Source organism: Carettochelys insculpta, chromosome 1 (assembly GCF_033958435.1).
Source record: "Carettochelys insculpta isolate YL-2023 chromosome 1, ASM3395843v1, whole genome shotgun sequence".
Classification (NCBI taxonomy): domain Eukaryota; kingdom Metazoa; phylum Chordata; order Testudines; family Carettochelyidae; genus Carettochelys; species Carettochelys insculpta.
The window spans coordinates 282,003,252-282,020,529 of NC_134137.1; the positions used below are offsets into that span (position 1 = coordinate 282,003,252).

Genomic DNA, 17,278 nt, shown 5'->3' on the forward strand with positions numbered 1-17,278 from the left:
GACAGACAGTGCTGAGGGGGTAAAGTCCTGTGAAGTACAGGTGGTTTCTCAGTAGGACTCTTTGGAGAATTATTGTTACTTGCACTGAGTGAAGGCCAGTAATGGGCCAGGCCCCTGTGGTGCTAGGTGCTGTACAAACTTTAAACAAAAAGATAGCTCCTCCCTGAACAAGTATGTCTGCTAATTCATGCAACAGAGCTGTGGATGTGACACTAGCAAATGTTGCATTTCAGGCAGGCCTCTCCCTCCCCACCTCCTGCCACAGCAAATTTCCTTTCAGCCCAGGCACCTATGCCCTTTTGGAACTCCCTTGCAGGTTCCGCATCCTCTGCCAAACCATCATCGCTCACAAGCTATTTGATTATGTCGTTCTGGCCTTCATCTTCCTGAACTGCATCACCATTGCCCTGGAGAGACCGCAGATCGAGCACGGGAGCACGGTGAGCAAATTTGCACCCTCCCTCATTTCGGGGGGAGCACCAACCTTGGATATGTGCGGTGGGCGAAGTTCATTCATTCTCTGGACATAGCATCAGCTCAGGGTAATCCCCAGCACTGGGGAGTAATTCCCAGACCTCAGCACACACTCCCCTCCATGATTTCTCTGTGTGGGATGATAGACATGCTTGCCTCCCTTTCAAAGCCTTAAGATGGTATAAGTGTTCTTTATCAGGAGTAGCTTTTTATGTCGTAGAAAGCAGAAGGGTCCATCCAGGCCCTCATGGTTGGGAGGTGGTTTGCCAGTGGGAGTCAAACAGCTAGAGACCATGAAACTAAAAGAGGGCAGTAACTTGGATGTGTGTTAGTGTCCCAGTGGGGATGCCATGCCAGAGTTCAGGTGTGTTACTTCTGCATTGGCTTTGAATGTGGATCTGGGTGCTGCAGTTGGGAGGGGGCTGGTGTCCTTCAGTGGGCAAATATATTCTCATTTCTCTTCCATGCATCTTCAAAGGGGGTCACAGCTGAAATGGCTTTGTGAGGTTCTCTACTGACCCCACCATTAGGCAGCATCTGGGCTTAGGAGAGGTCCAGGTGTGGAGTGAAAGGGCCCAGCTGCCAGACAGTATAGCGTTGCATTGCCAGAGCTGTGTGATAAGGTCTCCGCAGCTGGGTGAGCAGCAGCTGCTGAAGATCACAATTGCAGTGCATTAGCAGAGCCGTGTGGGTGTTGCAAGATTGGCATGACAGGGAATAGCGAAGGTCAGGACTGAGGTGCATTAGCCAAGGTGGGTGGGATGATGGCTGTTCAGCGCGTGCCCCCCGGCTGCAGCCAGCACTCTCACTCCCACCTTCTCAAGACAGTGAAATTTGTCAGGTTCATAACAAAGGATTTAGTAGACTCACAGAAGTGTGGAAATGTCTCTCAAAGTCTTTAGGGGCGTCTGTCTCTTCTTCCTAGGAGAGGATCTTTCTCACCGTATCCAACTACATTTTCACAGCAATCTTCGTAGCTGAGATGACGCTAAAGGTAAGTCACCAGGAAAGAGCAGCTCTTTCAGTCTTCCTGGGACTTCTGCACACTTCTCATGGTAGGGGAATGTCCAGCCTCTGGGTTTGAATCTCCCGTGGCCTGGCATGGAATTAGGATTTATTCTGAGTTTTAAATCAAGATTACTGGTGTCTGGAAGAAACAAGGTGGAGTCCAGATACACCCAGACCTTCATAATAACAGTGAGCTGCCCTCCCCCGCAACAGGAGGAGAGGGAAACAGTAATAAGCATTTAGTTGTGGTTATGATTTGTCCATCAATTTCCAAGCACTTTACAGCAGTGGGTTAATATCATTTACCCCAGTTTGCAGATTGTGAAACTGAGGCACCAAGCAGTTAAGGTCAGATTTGGCTGTATAAAGTTATCAAGCATGATATTATGCACTTTCAGAGTTGAAGGCATGAAATTAAACACCATAAATCCATATTTTGACATCTAAATAAAGGGTCTGGTTTTCAGAGGTGATGAACATTCACAGATTCCATCAACTTTGCTAACATCTGCTGGTGTCTGGCAGCTCTGAGAAGCAAAACACTTCTTGAAGCGTCTGAATAGGAATTTAGGTGCTTAACTGTACATACTCAAGTTTAAAAAATATGGCTTAAGTGATTTACACAAAGTCCTCAAAAGCATGGAGTACGGCCCCTGTCTTCTGACTGCATCTGCCTTGCCTTATCCGCTGTATATCACCATCTCCCCGCCAGGGCAGTTGTGCTCTGTGGAATGAAGCAAATACTGGATGAGAAGTGAGGGGACTTCATCAAGGCTTTAGTGGGTCTTTACTGTTTTTTTCAGAACTTTTGCACTCCAGCATTTGAATTCAGTGCTGTCGGTACCTCCATTTTTACTTCACAGGCAGTGGGCCTTTTCTGAGAAAGGAGATGGTGTCATGGAAGGGTGAAAGATGGGTCCTCATTGCTTCTTCACCAGATGCTATTGAATTATTAAGTAGCTTCCACTCTGGATGGTGGACAGTTTAACTCCACATGCTCTCCTCTCCTGTAGGTGGTCTCGCTAGGCCTATATTTTGGGGAGCAGGCCTATCTCCGCAGCAGCTGGAACATCCTAGATGGCTTCTTGGTCTTTGTGTCCCTCATCGACATTGTGGTCTCAGTGGCCTCTGCAGGAGGAGCTAAAATTTTGGGAGTGCTCCGGGTCCTCCGACTGCTGCGCACCCTACGTCCTCTCAGGTGAGAGTCCCATGGGTAATTCCATCCTCCTGCTCACGGTGTACCTTCCTCAGCCCACCCAGGAATGGCTCTCTCACAGTCCCAGTCTTAGAACAGGCTTCATGGAGAGACAGGCATTGGCCAAGACCCCCAAGTTAATACCCTCCTGCCCCATATGCTCCTTAGCGTCCTGTCGGGCTGTGCACCAGAAAAGGGCTGAAGGACCATCCTACTAAGGACTAGGGTGTCATGTAGTGTCTTCTCTATGGGGATGTTTCTCTTCCCTGTGCAGCTTCTCCTCCAGCCCCTAAGATACATCACTGCAGTATCCGCCCTAGGTAACGTGCCCTTGTCCTGCTGTGAGGGACTCAAGCCCATGGGGCTCAGGCTCAGGGGAGAGCATGCTCTCTACTGGCTGACAGCTGCACCATGATATCTGGGGAGGCTGCTGTTGTCTGGTTCTGAAAACACAGAGGAAGAAAGAACTCTTCCCCTCTCTGTGTCGCTACCTCACACGCCCTTCCTTCCAGGGTCATCAGCCGTGCCCCAGGCCTGAAGCTGGTGGTGGAAACACTCATCTCATCGCTCAAACCCATTGGGAACATTGTCCTCATTTGCTGTGCCTTCTTCATCATTTTTGGCATCCTAGGTGTGCAGGTAGGGCTGTTACTACCTGTCAAGCACCCACAGCTCACTTGGCGCCGGACTGCCAGGCAGGGGGAGCAATGTACAGTTAAGCAGATGGAGGAGTATCAGGGAGGGAGAGGGCATCCCAGAAATCCTTCCTGATCCCCTGCTCTGCTCTGTGCAGCTCTCACCGTGATGATCTTTCAGCCTTTGGCAGTGGCAGGTGGGGTCAGTGCTGAGGTCTGAGGTGTAGCAACCGACATTCAGCTCCCAGCATTAGCAGAGCTGTAGAGAAGGCCCTGGTGTGGAGAAGCAGCTGAGTGCGCTGCCTGTCCTGACTGTGATGTGCTGACAGAGCAGTTTCAGTTGAGACAGCACCACAGGGCCAGCGCATTGCCTGCCTCTAGTCAGTTCTTTCTCTTCCCAGACGCCGAGCACTAAATCCGCCCACAGTGCGGTGTGTGTTGGGCAAGGTGGTGGGGGGGCATTAAGCCTTCTTATTTTAGGCTTGTGCTGCAGAGGAGTGCCGGAGTGGGTGTTACTTCCATCTCAGAGAATGTGCTGTAATTAGTCTGTCTGTAGACTGCTGTGAGGAGCCTGTACAAATGCACAATCCAGTACCCTCCATATGGAAAAGGAGCCTTGGGCAAAAGAACCACATCAGTGTCACTTTATTTGAAAGTATTGGAGAAGCGGTAATATTTTTCCGGGGCTTTGCTCTCACTGGAGATCTTCTTCCTGTCACTGCACTTGGCAGCCCTCTGAGGGAGCGCATAGCTCTGGGAGACTGCGCATGGGTTGTTTCATCTCCAGGTCCTTCGTTCCAGTCTATCCCCAGCAGGCCACCCCCTGGCTGTCAGAGCAGGACGACTTCCAGTCACTGCCAGCCTCGGGCTAGATTATAATCAGTGACTGAAAGGCTCTGTGTCCCCAGTCCTCGTCCGAGGAGCCTGCTCTTGCACTTTGTCCCCTGACACCGGAGAAGTCTGAGAGAGACTCTCTGACCAACTCGCTTCCCTCTTACAGCTTTTCAAGGGGAAGTTCTACCACTGCCTGGGGGTTGATATCCGTAACATCACCAACCGGTCTGACTGTGTGGCTGCCAATTACAAGTGGGTACACCACAAGTACAACTTCGACAACCTTGGACAGGTACGTATGGGGGCCTCCAAGCCCCTGCCTCTCAGGTGAACCTGGGCTGTGCTTTGCCCCTTGGGCTATCACCCACCAAGGCCACACTCACGCATTTGAGGGCAAGGCTGGGGTACTCGCCTAGTCGTGCCTCTTCAGGCTAGCCTCTGACCTCCCTCAAGAGGTAACACCCGATTCCAGGCCCAGACTTAGGGGTGAATCCCAACTTTCCTTGCACAGGCACACCCTCCACTAGTGGTGCAAATAAATCATTGCAGCTTTGAGTCTTTCTGGTCGGATTCTCTGAGCAGGTCTGAACTGAGGGCAACTTGCTGACATCAGGGCAGTTGAAAGCGGTAAAAGGTGACTGGCCCTTCGTATGCAACGTCCACCCCATTTACATCATCAGGGAGTTTGGCCAATGGTGCCTAAGGCATCTGTGAGTCTGCAGCTCCTTAGGCTCCACCACAGAAACATCGGCAGGACTGACAGATTCCTCCCTTCCTCTCTGCAGGTTCCCTCCCTCTGAGGCCTGTCAGTGCAGTGTTGTCTTGGAAGGCAAGGGGCCAGGCTGGGCTCTCTGCTTTCTGGGCAGACCTATGCTTGGAACTGGGGAGCCTTCCTCAAAGGCAGTGGCTGCTGGGGGATGGTTTCAGGTTGTGTTAGCCAGCTCTGGCCTGGCTCTTGAGATTTCACTGTGTCTCTGCATTCCTGTAATTTCACAAACGAGCAGCAGGCCTGTCCTGCTGGGATTTCCTGTGTTTTCCTTTGTCGCCCTGAGTTCATTTGTCTCTGGGGAAGGAAAACCTTTTCCTCTGTTGCTTCAACAGGGTGGACTTGCATAATGGTCCCTGTCTCCTGGCAGGCCTCTCCCTCTCCCATCTGTTAGGAGTTGTGCAGCTGACAGTGCTGGAAGGTCAACACCTGAATTTTAATTCTGTTTGTTGCCTAAGAACTTAAAACCTGAACTGTCTCCCCTGCCTTCCCACACACACATGTATATGCTCTGTGTCTGACATATTTCTGTTGTGTTCTAGGCCCTGATGTCCCTCTTCGTTCTGGCCTCCAAAGACGGTTGGGTCAATATTATGTATAATGGACTAGATGCTGTGGCTGTAGACCAGCAGGTATAGAGACTTCCTTCCAAACTGGTCATGTGATCTAGACCTTCTTCAGGCAGGCAGGTGGAAGCATGCCATGTCAGCCAGCTTGTGGCACTTTCCTTCCACCCAACAGCATGTTCTAGCATTTCTCCAGTCCTCCTCCATCTGCAAGCTCCTTCTCTTCATTTTTGTTATTACCAGTGGGTCTGGGCTGTGGTTCGTCACATGCAGGGAGATGAATTTGGAAGGACTTAGTGGGGTGGACATTAATTCTAGTCCTTGTCCTTTATTCATCTGTGGAAGTTGTGCAGGCTAGGTCCTTATGTCTCCTGTGATATCTTTGCAGCGGCAGTGGCCCAGGTATGTCTTGACATGGTGCACCCACCTGGTTTGCAATTGGTTCCTCTAATTGCCTGTCTGCCAGGAGTCTCTGTCCCTGTCACTAAATCCCCATTGAGGTCAACACCTAAACTCACACTGAGCCAAGTAATGCAGGATCAGCCCCCCGGCAAAGACTGCAGCAACAGAGGACTGAAAGGCCATGAGGGAAGTCCCCTCACTTTCTGTTCTCAACACAAGAAGTGCTGTGGGTCTTTTAAAACTTTTTGTTGGTGAGAGACTGAGTAAAACCCAAGCCCTCCTTTCTCCTTGATCCTCACTGACACCTGCTTTCAGGGACCCCTCACATTTCAGGGGCTCCCCCATTACACCTGAGATGTGGAATTTACCCACCCTCAGCCCAACCCACCTTTGCTCCAGGTACCTTTAGCGTCTGTCTTGTTCTCTGATATCTTAAATGTCCAGCTGAGCTGTTATTGTGATTGTATTGGAACTGTGGGTGCAGCATCCTGAATGCTTTATTATTACTATGATAAGCTTGTTCTTGACTTCGGGACACCCTGTCTACTTGCTGTGCCTACCCTCATTTCCATAACCCTTTCCCAACCAGGCAGTCACCAGCCGTCGATCTCCCTCATTTTCACAAGCCTTCCACTTCCAACCAATCACAACCTCTGCCATTTTCATAATCCTGCCTCTGACTCCCAGTCAGCCAATCACAGCCTTTGTCTTTTCTTTTCAGCCAGTGACCAATAACAACCCCTGGATGCTCCTTTACTTCATCTCGTTCCTCCTCATCGTCAGCTTCTTCGTGCTCAACATGTTTGTGGGGGTGGTAGTGGAGAACTTCCACAAGTGCCGCCAGCACCAGGAGGCCGAGGAGGCACGTCGGCGGGAGGAGAAACGCCTCAGGCGCCTGGAGAAGAAGCGCAGGAGTAAGGAACAGCCTAAGTGTTTGGTTGGTTCGTAGGCCAAGATTTTCTGAGCAAAACCTCCTCTTCTTCTTTCCTTTTGTGACTGATCAGCTCCTCTGTAACAGTGGATACGTCATAGCTCTCAGCACTGCTCTCCTCTCAGTGGGACTTTGCCACCGTATGTGCCACCAGGCCGCATACTCACAGCTGCCTACTCTTGCATGGGACCACCATCAGCAGAAGAAGTGACAGGGTGCCTGAAGGCAACCTATGGGTCTTCGGAAATGTGTGTGTGTTTGTGTGTGTTCTCATCAACAAGGAACTGCCACTCAGACACACACACTCCAGCCCTGAAGATTTAGACTCCCCTCTGGAGAGAGAGAGAGAGAGAGAGAGAGAGAGAGAGAGAGAGAGAGAGAGAGAGAGAGAGAGAGAGAGAGAGAGAGAGAGAGCCCAGCAGCACCAGCCCGTGCTCTTGGGTGGACCCCTATGTTAATCCCTTCCTGTAACTTCAAAATGAGGCAGGGGAGAAAAGGAAGAAATCCAGGCTGTGATTCTGTGACAGTTTCACTCCGTGGATTCCAAGGCTTCCTTGGAACCGAGAGGGGTTCCCCACCTGTCTGTTTCCTGTGCTCTGATCAGAGAAGCATCATCGATGCACATTTCACCCTGGCAATCACTCCTCCTCCTTCCAACCACTACCCCAGAGATCCTGTCTTATTACTCTCCTCCTTTCCCAGCCCATAGGCTTCTGGCTTCCTTCCCCTTGTTCAGTTTTCCCTCTCCCTTATGCCACCTCTGGGTGTCCCTTGGAGCAATTTGATCCTTTTTATTGTGTGTGCTCTTACTTTGTTGAGGCAGGCTGTGCTGATTTAGTGCAGCTCCCACAAAACACAGGACTAACAGATTATTTCTGTCACTCCCACCTTCCCTCTCCTGCCCCTCCTTGCCTCCTCCTGCCTTTCACACTCTCTTTTCCACCATCTCTGTTTTCTCTCTCTCCATTGTTTATTTTATTCTTCTCCTTTTTCTGTCGGTTTCCTCTGCGTCTTCCTGCTCCATTTGCGTTTCTGTCTCTCCCTCCATCACTTCCTGTCTTTCCCCCACTTTTCTTCCTAATTCCCTTTGTTTCTCTTCCCTCTCTCTTCGCTCTTCTCTTCCGCTCTCTCTCTTCCCCTACTTCCCATTGAAGAGGCTCAGCGCTTGCCGTATTATGCCACCTACTGCTCTGTCCGCCTCCTCATCCATTCGGTCTGCACCAGCCACTACTTGGACATCTTCATCACCTTCATCATCTGCCTCAACGTCGTCACCATGTCCCTGGAGCACTACAACCAGCCAGTGGTGAGTGAGTTCGAGGGACCCAGTCCTGCCCCTCCTTCCCTCCCTCTCTTTCTTTTCCCCATCTCATTTTCCATGACAAAAGAGATGCGACACTTTCCCTTCTGAGAAGTCAATGACATAAGCCGCGGTTACAAGGTCAAACATAAAACGTCGCAGTCATTAGAGAGTGACTTGGAAGAGCAATATCTCCCAGCATGCTTTGCAGAAGGGGAGTCAAATGGCAACCACCAAGCAGTCCTGTAGTTAGTCCTTAAAGACGAACAAGTTTTACTTATTGGGAAGTGAGCTTTCGTGGGTAAGACCCACTTCTTCAGTAGTGTATATTCTGTAACTTTTTCTAGCCTGTCTTCTTCAAACCTATCCTCTCTGCAGTGCCTCCTCCTCACTCCTTAACCTGTCAGCTCACCCTGCTCGAAACACCAGCCAATGACTAACTGTGTAATTACACCACACTTGCCAGTGCCACGATCCACCATGATAGACGGTAGAGGTGGGTCCCCGTGAAAACCACTGTGCAAAGTTCTGTGAGAGTTAGCACAGCTGTCAGGGTGATGGGGGAGTTGGTTCTTTTCAGTGTCATGGGAATGACCCAAGTTTAGCTTCTTGGTCTCCTTCTGTTTGTAGTTTCTGTCAGGCCCTTGCAGGGAACGGCACACTGCCTCGGGGAGCTAGTCCTGGGCACTGCTAGATGGATCAGATTTTAGTTTCACAGTAGCCACCCCCAACCTGAGGGCTTGTCTACACTGGCTTTTTTTGTTTTGGGGTTTTTTTTGGTGGAAACCCCCTTCTTTTCCAGAAAAAAGCCTTATGTCCACACTGCAGATCTCGTTATTCTGGAATAATAGGGCATTTAACTCAGTATAGTAACTCCACCAAAACGAGCGACTTACACCAGCCTCCCCCCACCCCTTTCAATTTCAAAATTGACTCAGCGTGTACTAAGCAGAGGTCATTATGACTTAATTGGCCCCCAGGGAGGCATCTCATCATTGCTCTTATTTCCAAATTGGGCTCTGTAATGTGAATGCTCAAATTCAAAATGCTCTTGCAGACTGAACGCTCTTTTCAGAAATAACGTGTTTCGACATTAGAAGGCTGAAATAAGTTATTTCGGAAGAACCCTGCAATGTAGACGTAGCCTGAGTGGAGTGTGTTAGAAGGGTTGGCACACCCAGTCTTTGGCTAGCTGAAGAGAGGCCCTCCACAAGTTGCCCGCCCTCCATAAGAGAAGTAGCATGGATGGCCTTTTAAGAGAATCCCACCTTGTTTCTCTCAGTGGGAAAGAGAGTGATCGCAACAGAAGGTCTTGAGGGTTGTGAAAGGTCAGTATGCAGGGTGGGGGAAATGGGGAAATCCTCAACAATTCTGATAGGGTTACAGCCACATTGGGCGGGCGGAAGCTGGGGAGAAGTGCGCTAACACATATATAGCAAAGGGGCTTTCTCCTTCTAGCTGAGAGCACCACCCTCACTGCTGTGTCTGACCGGAAGCAGGCAGTTCCAGGGAGCCCTTTTCTGTGTCCAGGGGACCATTGGTAGACTAGTGACAAATCTGAATTCATAGCAGGAACTGATTATATAGGAAGTGACTTCGGCTGTGACCTGTCTGTTGTTGCTCAGATTCACCGCCAGGCTTTCCTTCTAGGTCCAGCTAATTTTTCCTGTTGGCTTTTGAATTTGGTCACTGTTTATCTTTTGCTCCTGAGCTGCCCCCTCACTCCCCATGGTGTTCCCTAAATCCCCTATGTTATTCTGCAAAAAGTAGCCCCGGTATCCCTTCCCACCCATACATTGCACCCTTGATCTTGAGCAAGTCAGACAGCTTCCCTGTGCCTCAGCTTCCCCATCTGTGCAATAGGGGTAAGCATACCCATTTCCTCACAGGCCTATGGTAAGCTGTCACCAATCACTCTTGCTAAGTGCTTTTAGATTTCCAGGTAAGAGGTGCTATAGATGTGCTACACACAATTAATAGAAACCCTCCAGTGGCACCAATTCAGATATTTCTTGGGAGGAGGGCTCATTGCAGCTCCCCACATCCTTGCCATTGGAGGGGCTCCAGGTCTCCTGCCAGGGAGTTTCCCTTCTCTATACAGAGGGGCATTCCAGGTCAGTGTTCAGAGGTGTTGCAACCATGCAGCCCTAGAGACATTTGACCTCTTCAGCAGCCACCGCACAGATTCCATGTGGAACCACTGCTCACAAGTCATCAGGCCATGGCCTGTGGAACTTTAAGTCTAAGATCTCAGTGAAGGGGGAGTGGTATTCACCTCCACAGCCCTTCCTAGCTTGTGCCACGGTTTGGTGGAGAACGAGGGCCTCACAGTGGGGGCCAAGGGCTGCAGAGTGGAGGGCAGAAGCTCACTGATCCCCACCCTCAGCCCAGTGCCCAGCCAGAGTCCTGGGGTTTCCCCCTTAGTGAAGGTGGTACACATTCAGCAATAGGCTATTTGCTCTGAAGCACTGTCCCTGCTGGGTGCATTCCCTGTAGATGTATGGAAGCCATTTATAAGGTATCACCTGGGTGATGCCCCATGAACCTGATGCTGCCGATGTTCAAGGTGCTGGTGCTTTGTTAACCCTTTGTTTGCCACTATCCTTCCCTGGCCTGCCCATTCTCTTGAGCTGGGCTGGGCAGAGCAGCTGCTACACTGAGAGCCCCAGGGCATGACGTGCAGGTGTGATGGCTGCTGCCCTTGGTAAGTCCACTGCAGCAATCAGGCAGTTACAATCCAGGAAGTGGCCACCCTCTCCAGCCTCCGACCCTTGGGAATTCCTGACCTGTCATGCAGGCAGGAACTTTCAGACATGCCTGTAGTTGATGTCTCTCATGATCCACCTCTCTTGGGCTCTCTTTCCATCCACAGTCTCTTGAGACTGCCCTGAAGTACTGCAACTACATGTTCACCACAGTCTTTGTGCTGGAGGCGGTGCTGAAGTTGGTGGCATTCGGACTGCGGCGATTCTTCAAAGACAGGTAAGCGGGAGGCCAAGCTGGTTGTCCAGTGAGTGGGGTGCGGGAAGGAGCTGTATCTGCAGTGAAATCCTGGGCACTGGGGCCTCAACTTTTTCCTTCTTACTGGTAGAGATGATCTTACTAGATTCCTCTGAAACACACTGGAGTTAGCAAATGCTTCCCCTTGGTGAGGATTACTGCGTGATCCAGGAAACAATAGACAGGAGTAAAATATGTGACCCACAGATGCATTGGGCTCTAGCTATCACAGAAAGGCCTCCAACCGATTGACTCGAAGGATTTGCACGACAGTCAAACAGAAAAGCTCCATTCGTCCTTCTTTTTTGTTTTTAAGGTGGAATCAGCTGGACCTGGCCATTGTGCTGCTCTCTGTCATGGGCATCACACTGGAGGAGATTGAAATCAACGCAGCTCTCCCCATCAACCCCACTATCATCCGCATCATGAGGGTGCTGCGCATTGCCCGGGGTGAGAAAGAGGGAGAGACACTGGGGGAAGAAGTGGGGCACAGACACCAAGGGTGTGGCAGAATCCACTGGTGATGCCATTTCACCAAGTGGCTTTTCATTGCTTTGATCCTGGACATCTGTGGAAACTTAGGGCTTGTCTACATGGGCAGTTATTAAGGACTAGCTGTTCCTGATTAACTCCATGTGTAGACTCTTATTATTCCTCCCTATTCTGAATTATTTTAGTCCCTTTCAGCCCTTAACTTGACCTGTAGAGGCACCTGGTGAAAGCAGTCCTGTCTGTCACTTTGTGAGAGGGACCAAAGGATTGGCAGATTTTGTGAGAAACAAATTCTTCCTTCTTTTCCTTTGCGGTGCAAATGTTGCTGTAATTTTTGAACAGAAGAGGCCAAGGGACTATTTGGTTTGTATCGGGGAGGATGGACTTACAGTTATGAGGGCAAGTACTCACCATGCTGCCTCTGCAAAACACAGAAGGAGAAGGGGATGAGGGGAGTGGAGAAGGGTCTGAAATCGGAGTAGGAGAGATTGGTGGTGTGGGGTGTTGGGATAGGGAGGTCTGGTGTGCAAGGGCATACGGAGATGGGATGGAAGGAACATGGCATGGACATGTGGTGAGAGAGAAGGGGTCATTAGTATGCAGAGGGACAGGCTGGGATAGAAGGGATCATTAAGGGATGTGGGGGTGGAAGGAATATGTCCAGCTGGAGAAGGAGGGAGAGGTTGGAGGGACTATGTTGTTTTTTCTATGGAGGAGAGCAGAGAAAACACCCACAGGGTGTGCTGCTAACAGCTGCCCTGGAATACTGGCAGTTTTCTCTCCTTAGAGTCTGAACATGACCAACAATTTTGTTTTGATTCTCTTGCCAGTGCTGAAGCTGCTGAAGATGGCTACAGGGATGAGGGCATTACTGGACACAGTTGTGCAAGCTCTGCCACAGGTAAAGGAAAACAGCTCCAACAAAGCTGCCCCTTTCCTGCATTACTCTTTCCAGAAGCTCATTTCCCGGGGTGTGACTCAAATCCAAGAGATGGACTCTGCTGATGTCTTTGAAGTAGGGGCTTGATGTGCCAGCAGGTCATGCTCATGTCAACAAGTCCACCACACAGATAGATTCACTTTTTTCTGGGCTTGTCTGCTCATGACTTTACTCCCAGTGGAGTTACTGCATAAAGCAGTGCTCCATTCCCGGCTGAGAGCTGCTTCCCTGCTTTATTTCTAGCTGCAGCCTCCTCCTGGCTCTTGTCCACCTGTCACTTTCCTCACACTCATCTGCCATGAGACTGGAGAGCGAACGGTGGCCATTTTAGGGAAAAAAAGCAAACATTCAAGTACCTCTTTTTTGCCCCCCTCATTCTGTCACCCACGTGCTCCCTTTCCACTCTCCTCTTCCAGGCTGTGCTTTTTCACTTCCGCCACAGCTTGCTTACTTCCTTACCATTTGCCCTCTTCTCCTTGGCCTATGAACAGGCCCATCAGTGGCAAGGGGGTGAAGGGGCAAAGAGGGCAGTTGCCCTGGAGCCCAGTGATTCATAAGGACCCGGGGCCACCACTACCACAACAGTGGTGACGGTTGAAGCCCCAGGCCCCTTGAATTGCTGCCTGAGTGCTGCTCTGGGCGCTCAGTGTGGCACTGAGGTTTGGGGATGCTGGCACACCCCAGTCCTGGTGGCACTTAGGGCTGGTTGCGCCCCACGCAGACTGAGGGCACAGACAAGGGCCTCCATACACACCGTGCCCTGAGGCTCATGGTGGCTGTTAGTCCCACTGGCCATGTGATTTTGAGCCTCTCATCCCAAGCAGTGACCCTGCTTGTTGTGGCTTATAGAGCAGGCAGCTTAGTGCCTCATGAAAGGCAGCTAAATGGAAGGATTTCACAAATTGTGAGTGGCAGCTGTTTTGGAATAAGTTATTCATGCACTGCTGCCTCATGCAGGCATCGAGCCCGCCGAGAGAAGTCCCCATGATGGATGAGCAGCCAGCGAGACAGTTCTCCTCTCCTTGGATCCTCCAGCGAGACATATTAAGGAAGGAATAATGACACCAAGTAGCTCTATTGATCATGGATCAGATCATTCCTCTGTCAGGCTCAGAATAGACAGTTATCTTACGTGATATAGAAATGCACAGGCATTTGTCAGCTGACTTATCTGGTAATACGCCAGCGTTTGTGAATGAAGCCAGTCTGAAAATCAATCTGGAGATCAGACAACACAAGCACTTACAGAAGGAACTTAATTCTGATGGTTGTGTCACTAAACTACATCCATCTGAATTAAAGGGAATCACCTGGCACAAGAACAAGATTGAAATACATATTCCAGTCTTCCCTAAATTCAGTGTACATTAATTTTCATGACTGCATTGTTGGTAGGACATGGATGTAAATGTTGAACAGGGTTGGGGTAATTTATATCACGCCCAAAAATCACGTCCATATCATGTACCCCAACCCTGTTCAACATTTACATCAACGTTACAACAATGCAGTCGTGAAAGTTAATGGACGCTGAATTTAGTGAAGACAGGAATATGTATTTCCTTCTTGTGCCTGTGCCAGGTGATTCCCTTTAATTCAGATGGACATAGTTTAGTGCTGCAAACATCTTCTCCCACATATGGTGTCTGAGCTGCCTCTTGTGCAGGAACACTTCAGTGACACCTGTGATCCCGAGTAACAGGACCATGATACCTTTGCAAGCAGACCAACATCCCCTACTATAATGTACACTGTTTTGGTCCTGCAACTGATGACATCTGTTGCAGTATCCAGGCCCAGACCTTTCACAAGCTTGACACCACCTTAAACTAGGACATGGTTAAGTTAGCTGCCTACTGTCGGACTTGACACCTCCAGACAAGCAGCATAAGAACTGTCTCCAGTTTATTCCACCTCCATCACGCTAGTGCAATCCGAAAACTGAATGTTTATCTGAATGGTCAGAAGATGAAACATGACGTAGATATGGTCTATCTAGAGGTGACCTTTGCCTGCACACTGGGTTATGGTGCCCGCCTGAGAAGGACAGCAGCTAAATTAAAACACACAACAATCTTCTTAGCAAGCTGGTAGGTTCCTCATGGGGAGCTTATGCCCTATCAGTTCTCACCACCTTGTGTTCCACAGTGGAGTACTGCACACCGGTATGGAGTCAATTTTCCCACACCAAACTGGTGGATATTTAGTTACACGCCACCCTGCGCATCATCTCTGGCATCCTGCATCCAACTCCGCCCGACTGGCTCCCAGTTCTGAACAACATTGCCCCTTCTTACTCTGGCAAAACCAATGGCTTGCAGTTAAAATTCCCAATTGCTTCCTTGTCGTCGACTCCACAATCTGCTCGCCTGGTTTTGACCTGCCCCATTGTCACTGGTCCTTGTTGAACAGGTTCCTGAGCAGGTCGCAGTGCGACCATCCACTGCTGAAGCCTTCATCATAGCCTGTGGTGCAACACAGGTGAGGACACACATTCCTGATGAAAGCCTACTGACTACATCACACCACTGAAGATCTCATCACTTGGCTAAACGACTATGCACACGCTAAGTAAAATACTGAATTCTGGGCTTCATCTGACCTCCTTCTATTTATTGTTGTGAGTGGCTCCAAGTGAACATATTCTGTGCTAGAATAGAATCATAGAGATGTACATCTGGAAGGGACCTCAATAAGTCATCTTGTCCAGTCTCATGTGCTGTGGCAGGACCATACAAACCTAGAGCATCCCTGACAGGTGTTTGTCCAACCTATTCTGAAAACCTTCCAATGACAGGGATTCTGCTACCTCTCTTGGTAACCTCTTTCATTTCTTTAATTACCCTGATAGTTAGAAAGCTTTTTCTAATTTCCAACCTAAATCTTCTTGCTGTACATTAAGCTGATTGCCAGTCCTAACTTCAGAAGACATGGAGAACAACTGGTCACTCTCATCTTTAGAACATCTCTTAACATATTTAAAGACTGTTATCTGGTCCCCTACTCAATTTTTTTTTCAAACGTAAACATGCCCTCTGTTTTTTTAAAATTTCCTTGCAGGTCAGTTTTTCTAAACCTTTTATCATTTTTATATAGTGTGCCAAGTAAGAGACAGCGCCTGTCCCCAAAAGTTTGCAAGCTAAATAGACAAAGTCAATGCTGTTTTCTCCTTTCACAGGAAAGTGAGGCATAGAGCTGAAGTGTGTGGCTTAGGAGCACCTAGAAATATGGGGCAGAGCTGAGAACTGAACCCAGATCTTCTGAATCCCCAAGGCAGTACCTTGGTCACAAGGTCCCCATTATCCTATGTGTGATAAATCCTGTGTTTTTCACATTATTTTTCCAAAGAACCTCACAGCTAAGCAAGAAATCCCCTTCCCTGGTGGTTCTAATTATCTGCCTCTGCCCTCACACAAATAATCATTCAAATAAGTGACCTGCCCCACCTTGTAAAGAGCCCTAGATCAAGGAATTTACAGCAGGAAAGGAAGTTGTCTATACTCAGAACCTTCTTATCCAATGGCCCATGGTTCTGTATCAGGGAAAGGCTGACTTCATTTAATAAAGTTACATTTCTGAGACTTCAAAAGTGACTCCATAGTCAAAACTGTGTTAAAAATATGCTCTTAAGGCAATACTATAACCGGAATGTTTCACATTTAAATGATTGAATTTAGTTTCCACATTTCACACACTAAGTCTGCAGGGGACAATTGAATTCTCCGTAATACTATTTTTCTCTGAGATTTATTAACATTGGATGAAGAAAGGTTTTAGAACAATTTCTCCTTTCCTTGGTGCTCTCTTCTCCTCTAGCCCTTTCCATTACTAGAGCAGAGCATTATCAATGATTTTGACTTGCTAATGGCACAGAAGGCTTCTCCATTGGTCCTCTTTGAATCCCCGGCCTGGCTTTGTTACTCAGCAGCCTTGCTGAAAAGTGACTAGAGATGTGATTGTAAAAAAAAAGAATCCCTTTTGCAAATTTATCCCTGAGCATCTCAACTTTTTCCCACTCCCCTTGGCTAGTCCCGGCCGCCCCCTGCCCGCTGACCCGCCCCCGTCTGCGCACCCACGTGCTGATGTCATCTGACACCAAAGCAGCTTTTCAAATTTTTAAATGGAAGCAGATCGGAGTTATTCCCCTTCTGCATCAGCACCTCTCCTGGCTCTGCCCCCAGAGCTGCCAGCTGGCATCCACTCTTTCCCTTCTCTGTTGCTGCCCAGTTTGCCTCCGGGCCACACCCTCCTGTTCCTCACGCTGCCAGCAACGGACAAGGGAGGAAGGAGCATGTGAGACAACCAGGGATACTGGGAAGAGGTGCTCTCCCTTGTTGCTACTGACCCAGCTCCCACAGTGAACCAGGCAGCAGCACCACGCAAAACCCTGCAAGTGCCAATAGCTTGGGGAGGCATAGAAACTGGCCTCTCTCCCACAGACTACCTGCTCCTTCCATCCCAAGCTCCTCGTACACAGGGCTAGCTCCCTACTTGAGTGTCTTCTCCCTTGTTCCCCTCTCAACACGCACATCCGAAGGGTTCATTCTTCTGTCCCAGTGAGTGCCTGCTCACACAGTGGTCACTGATAACCTGGCTCTCAGCCTCTTCTGCCCCCTCATTTGACTAGCACCTTGGCTCCCACAATGCACCGGGCAGCAGCATTGAGAGGGAACTGGAGAGGGGGCTCTGGGGTAAAATGTAACTTCCAACTCATACTTTGTCATGTGTGAGAGGC

General features: G+C 49.4%; 1 protein-coding gene across 1 annotated transcript in view; it reads left to right on the plus strand.

Annotated features, from left to right (window-relative positions):
• Window positions 1-17,278, plus strand: part of CACNA1I (calcium voltage-gated channel subunit alpha1 I) — a 126,967-nt gene that overhangs the window by 88,398 nt on the left and 21,291 nt on the right. Inside the window, exons 17-27 of the mRNA XM_074983910.1 lie at window positions 317-440; window positions 1,400-1,468; window positions 2,496-2,680; window positions 3,190-3,316; window positions 4,313-4,438; window positions 5,455-5,544; window positions 6,602-6,794; window positions 7,966-8,117; window positions 10,984-11,093; window positions 11,428-11,561; window positions 12,434-12,504. Coding sequence (XP_074840011.1) covers window positions 317-440; window positions 1,400-1,468; window positions 2,496-2,680; window positions 3,190-3,316; window positions 4,313-4,438; window positions 5,455-5,544; window positions 6,602-6,794; window positions 7,966-8,117; window positions 10,984-11,093; window positions 11,428-11,561; window positions 12,434-12,504 — 1,381 coding nt within the window. The remainder of the gene's footprint in view (window positions 1-316; window positions 441-1,399; window positions 1,469-2,495; window positions 2,681-3,189; window positions 3,317-4,312; window positions 4,439-5,454; window positions 5,545-6,601; window positions 6,795-7,965; window positions 8,118-10,983; window positions 11,094-11,427; window positions 11,562-12,433; window positions 12,505-17,278) is intronic.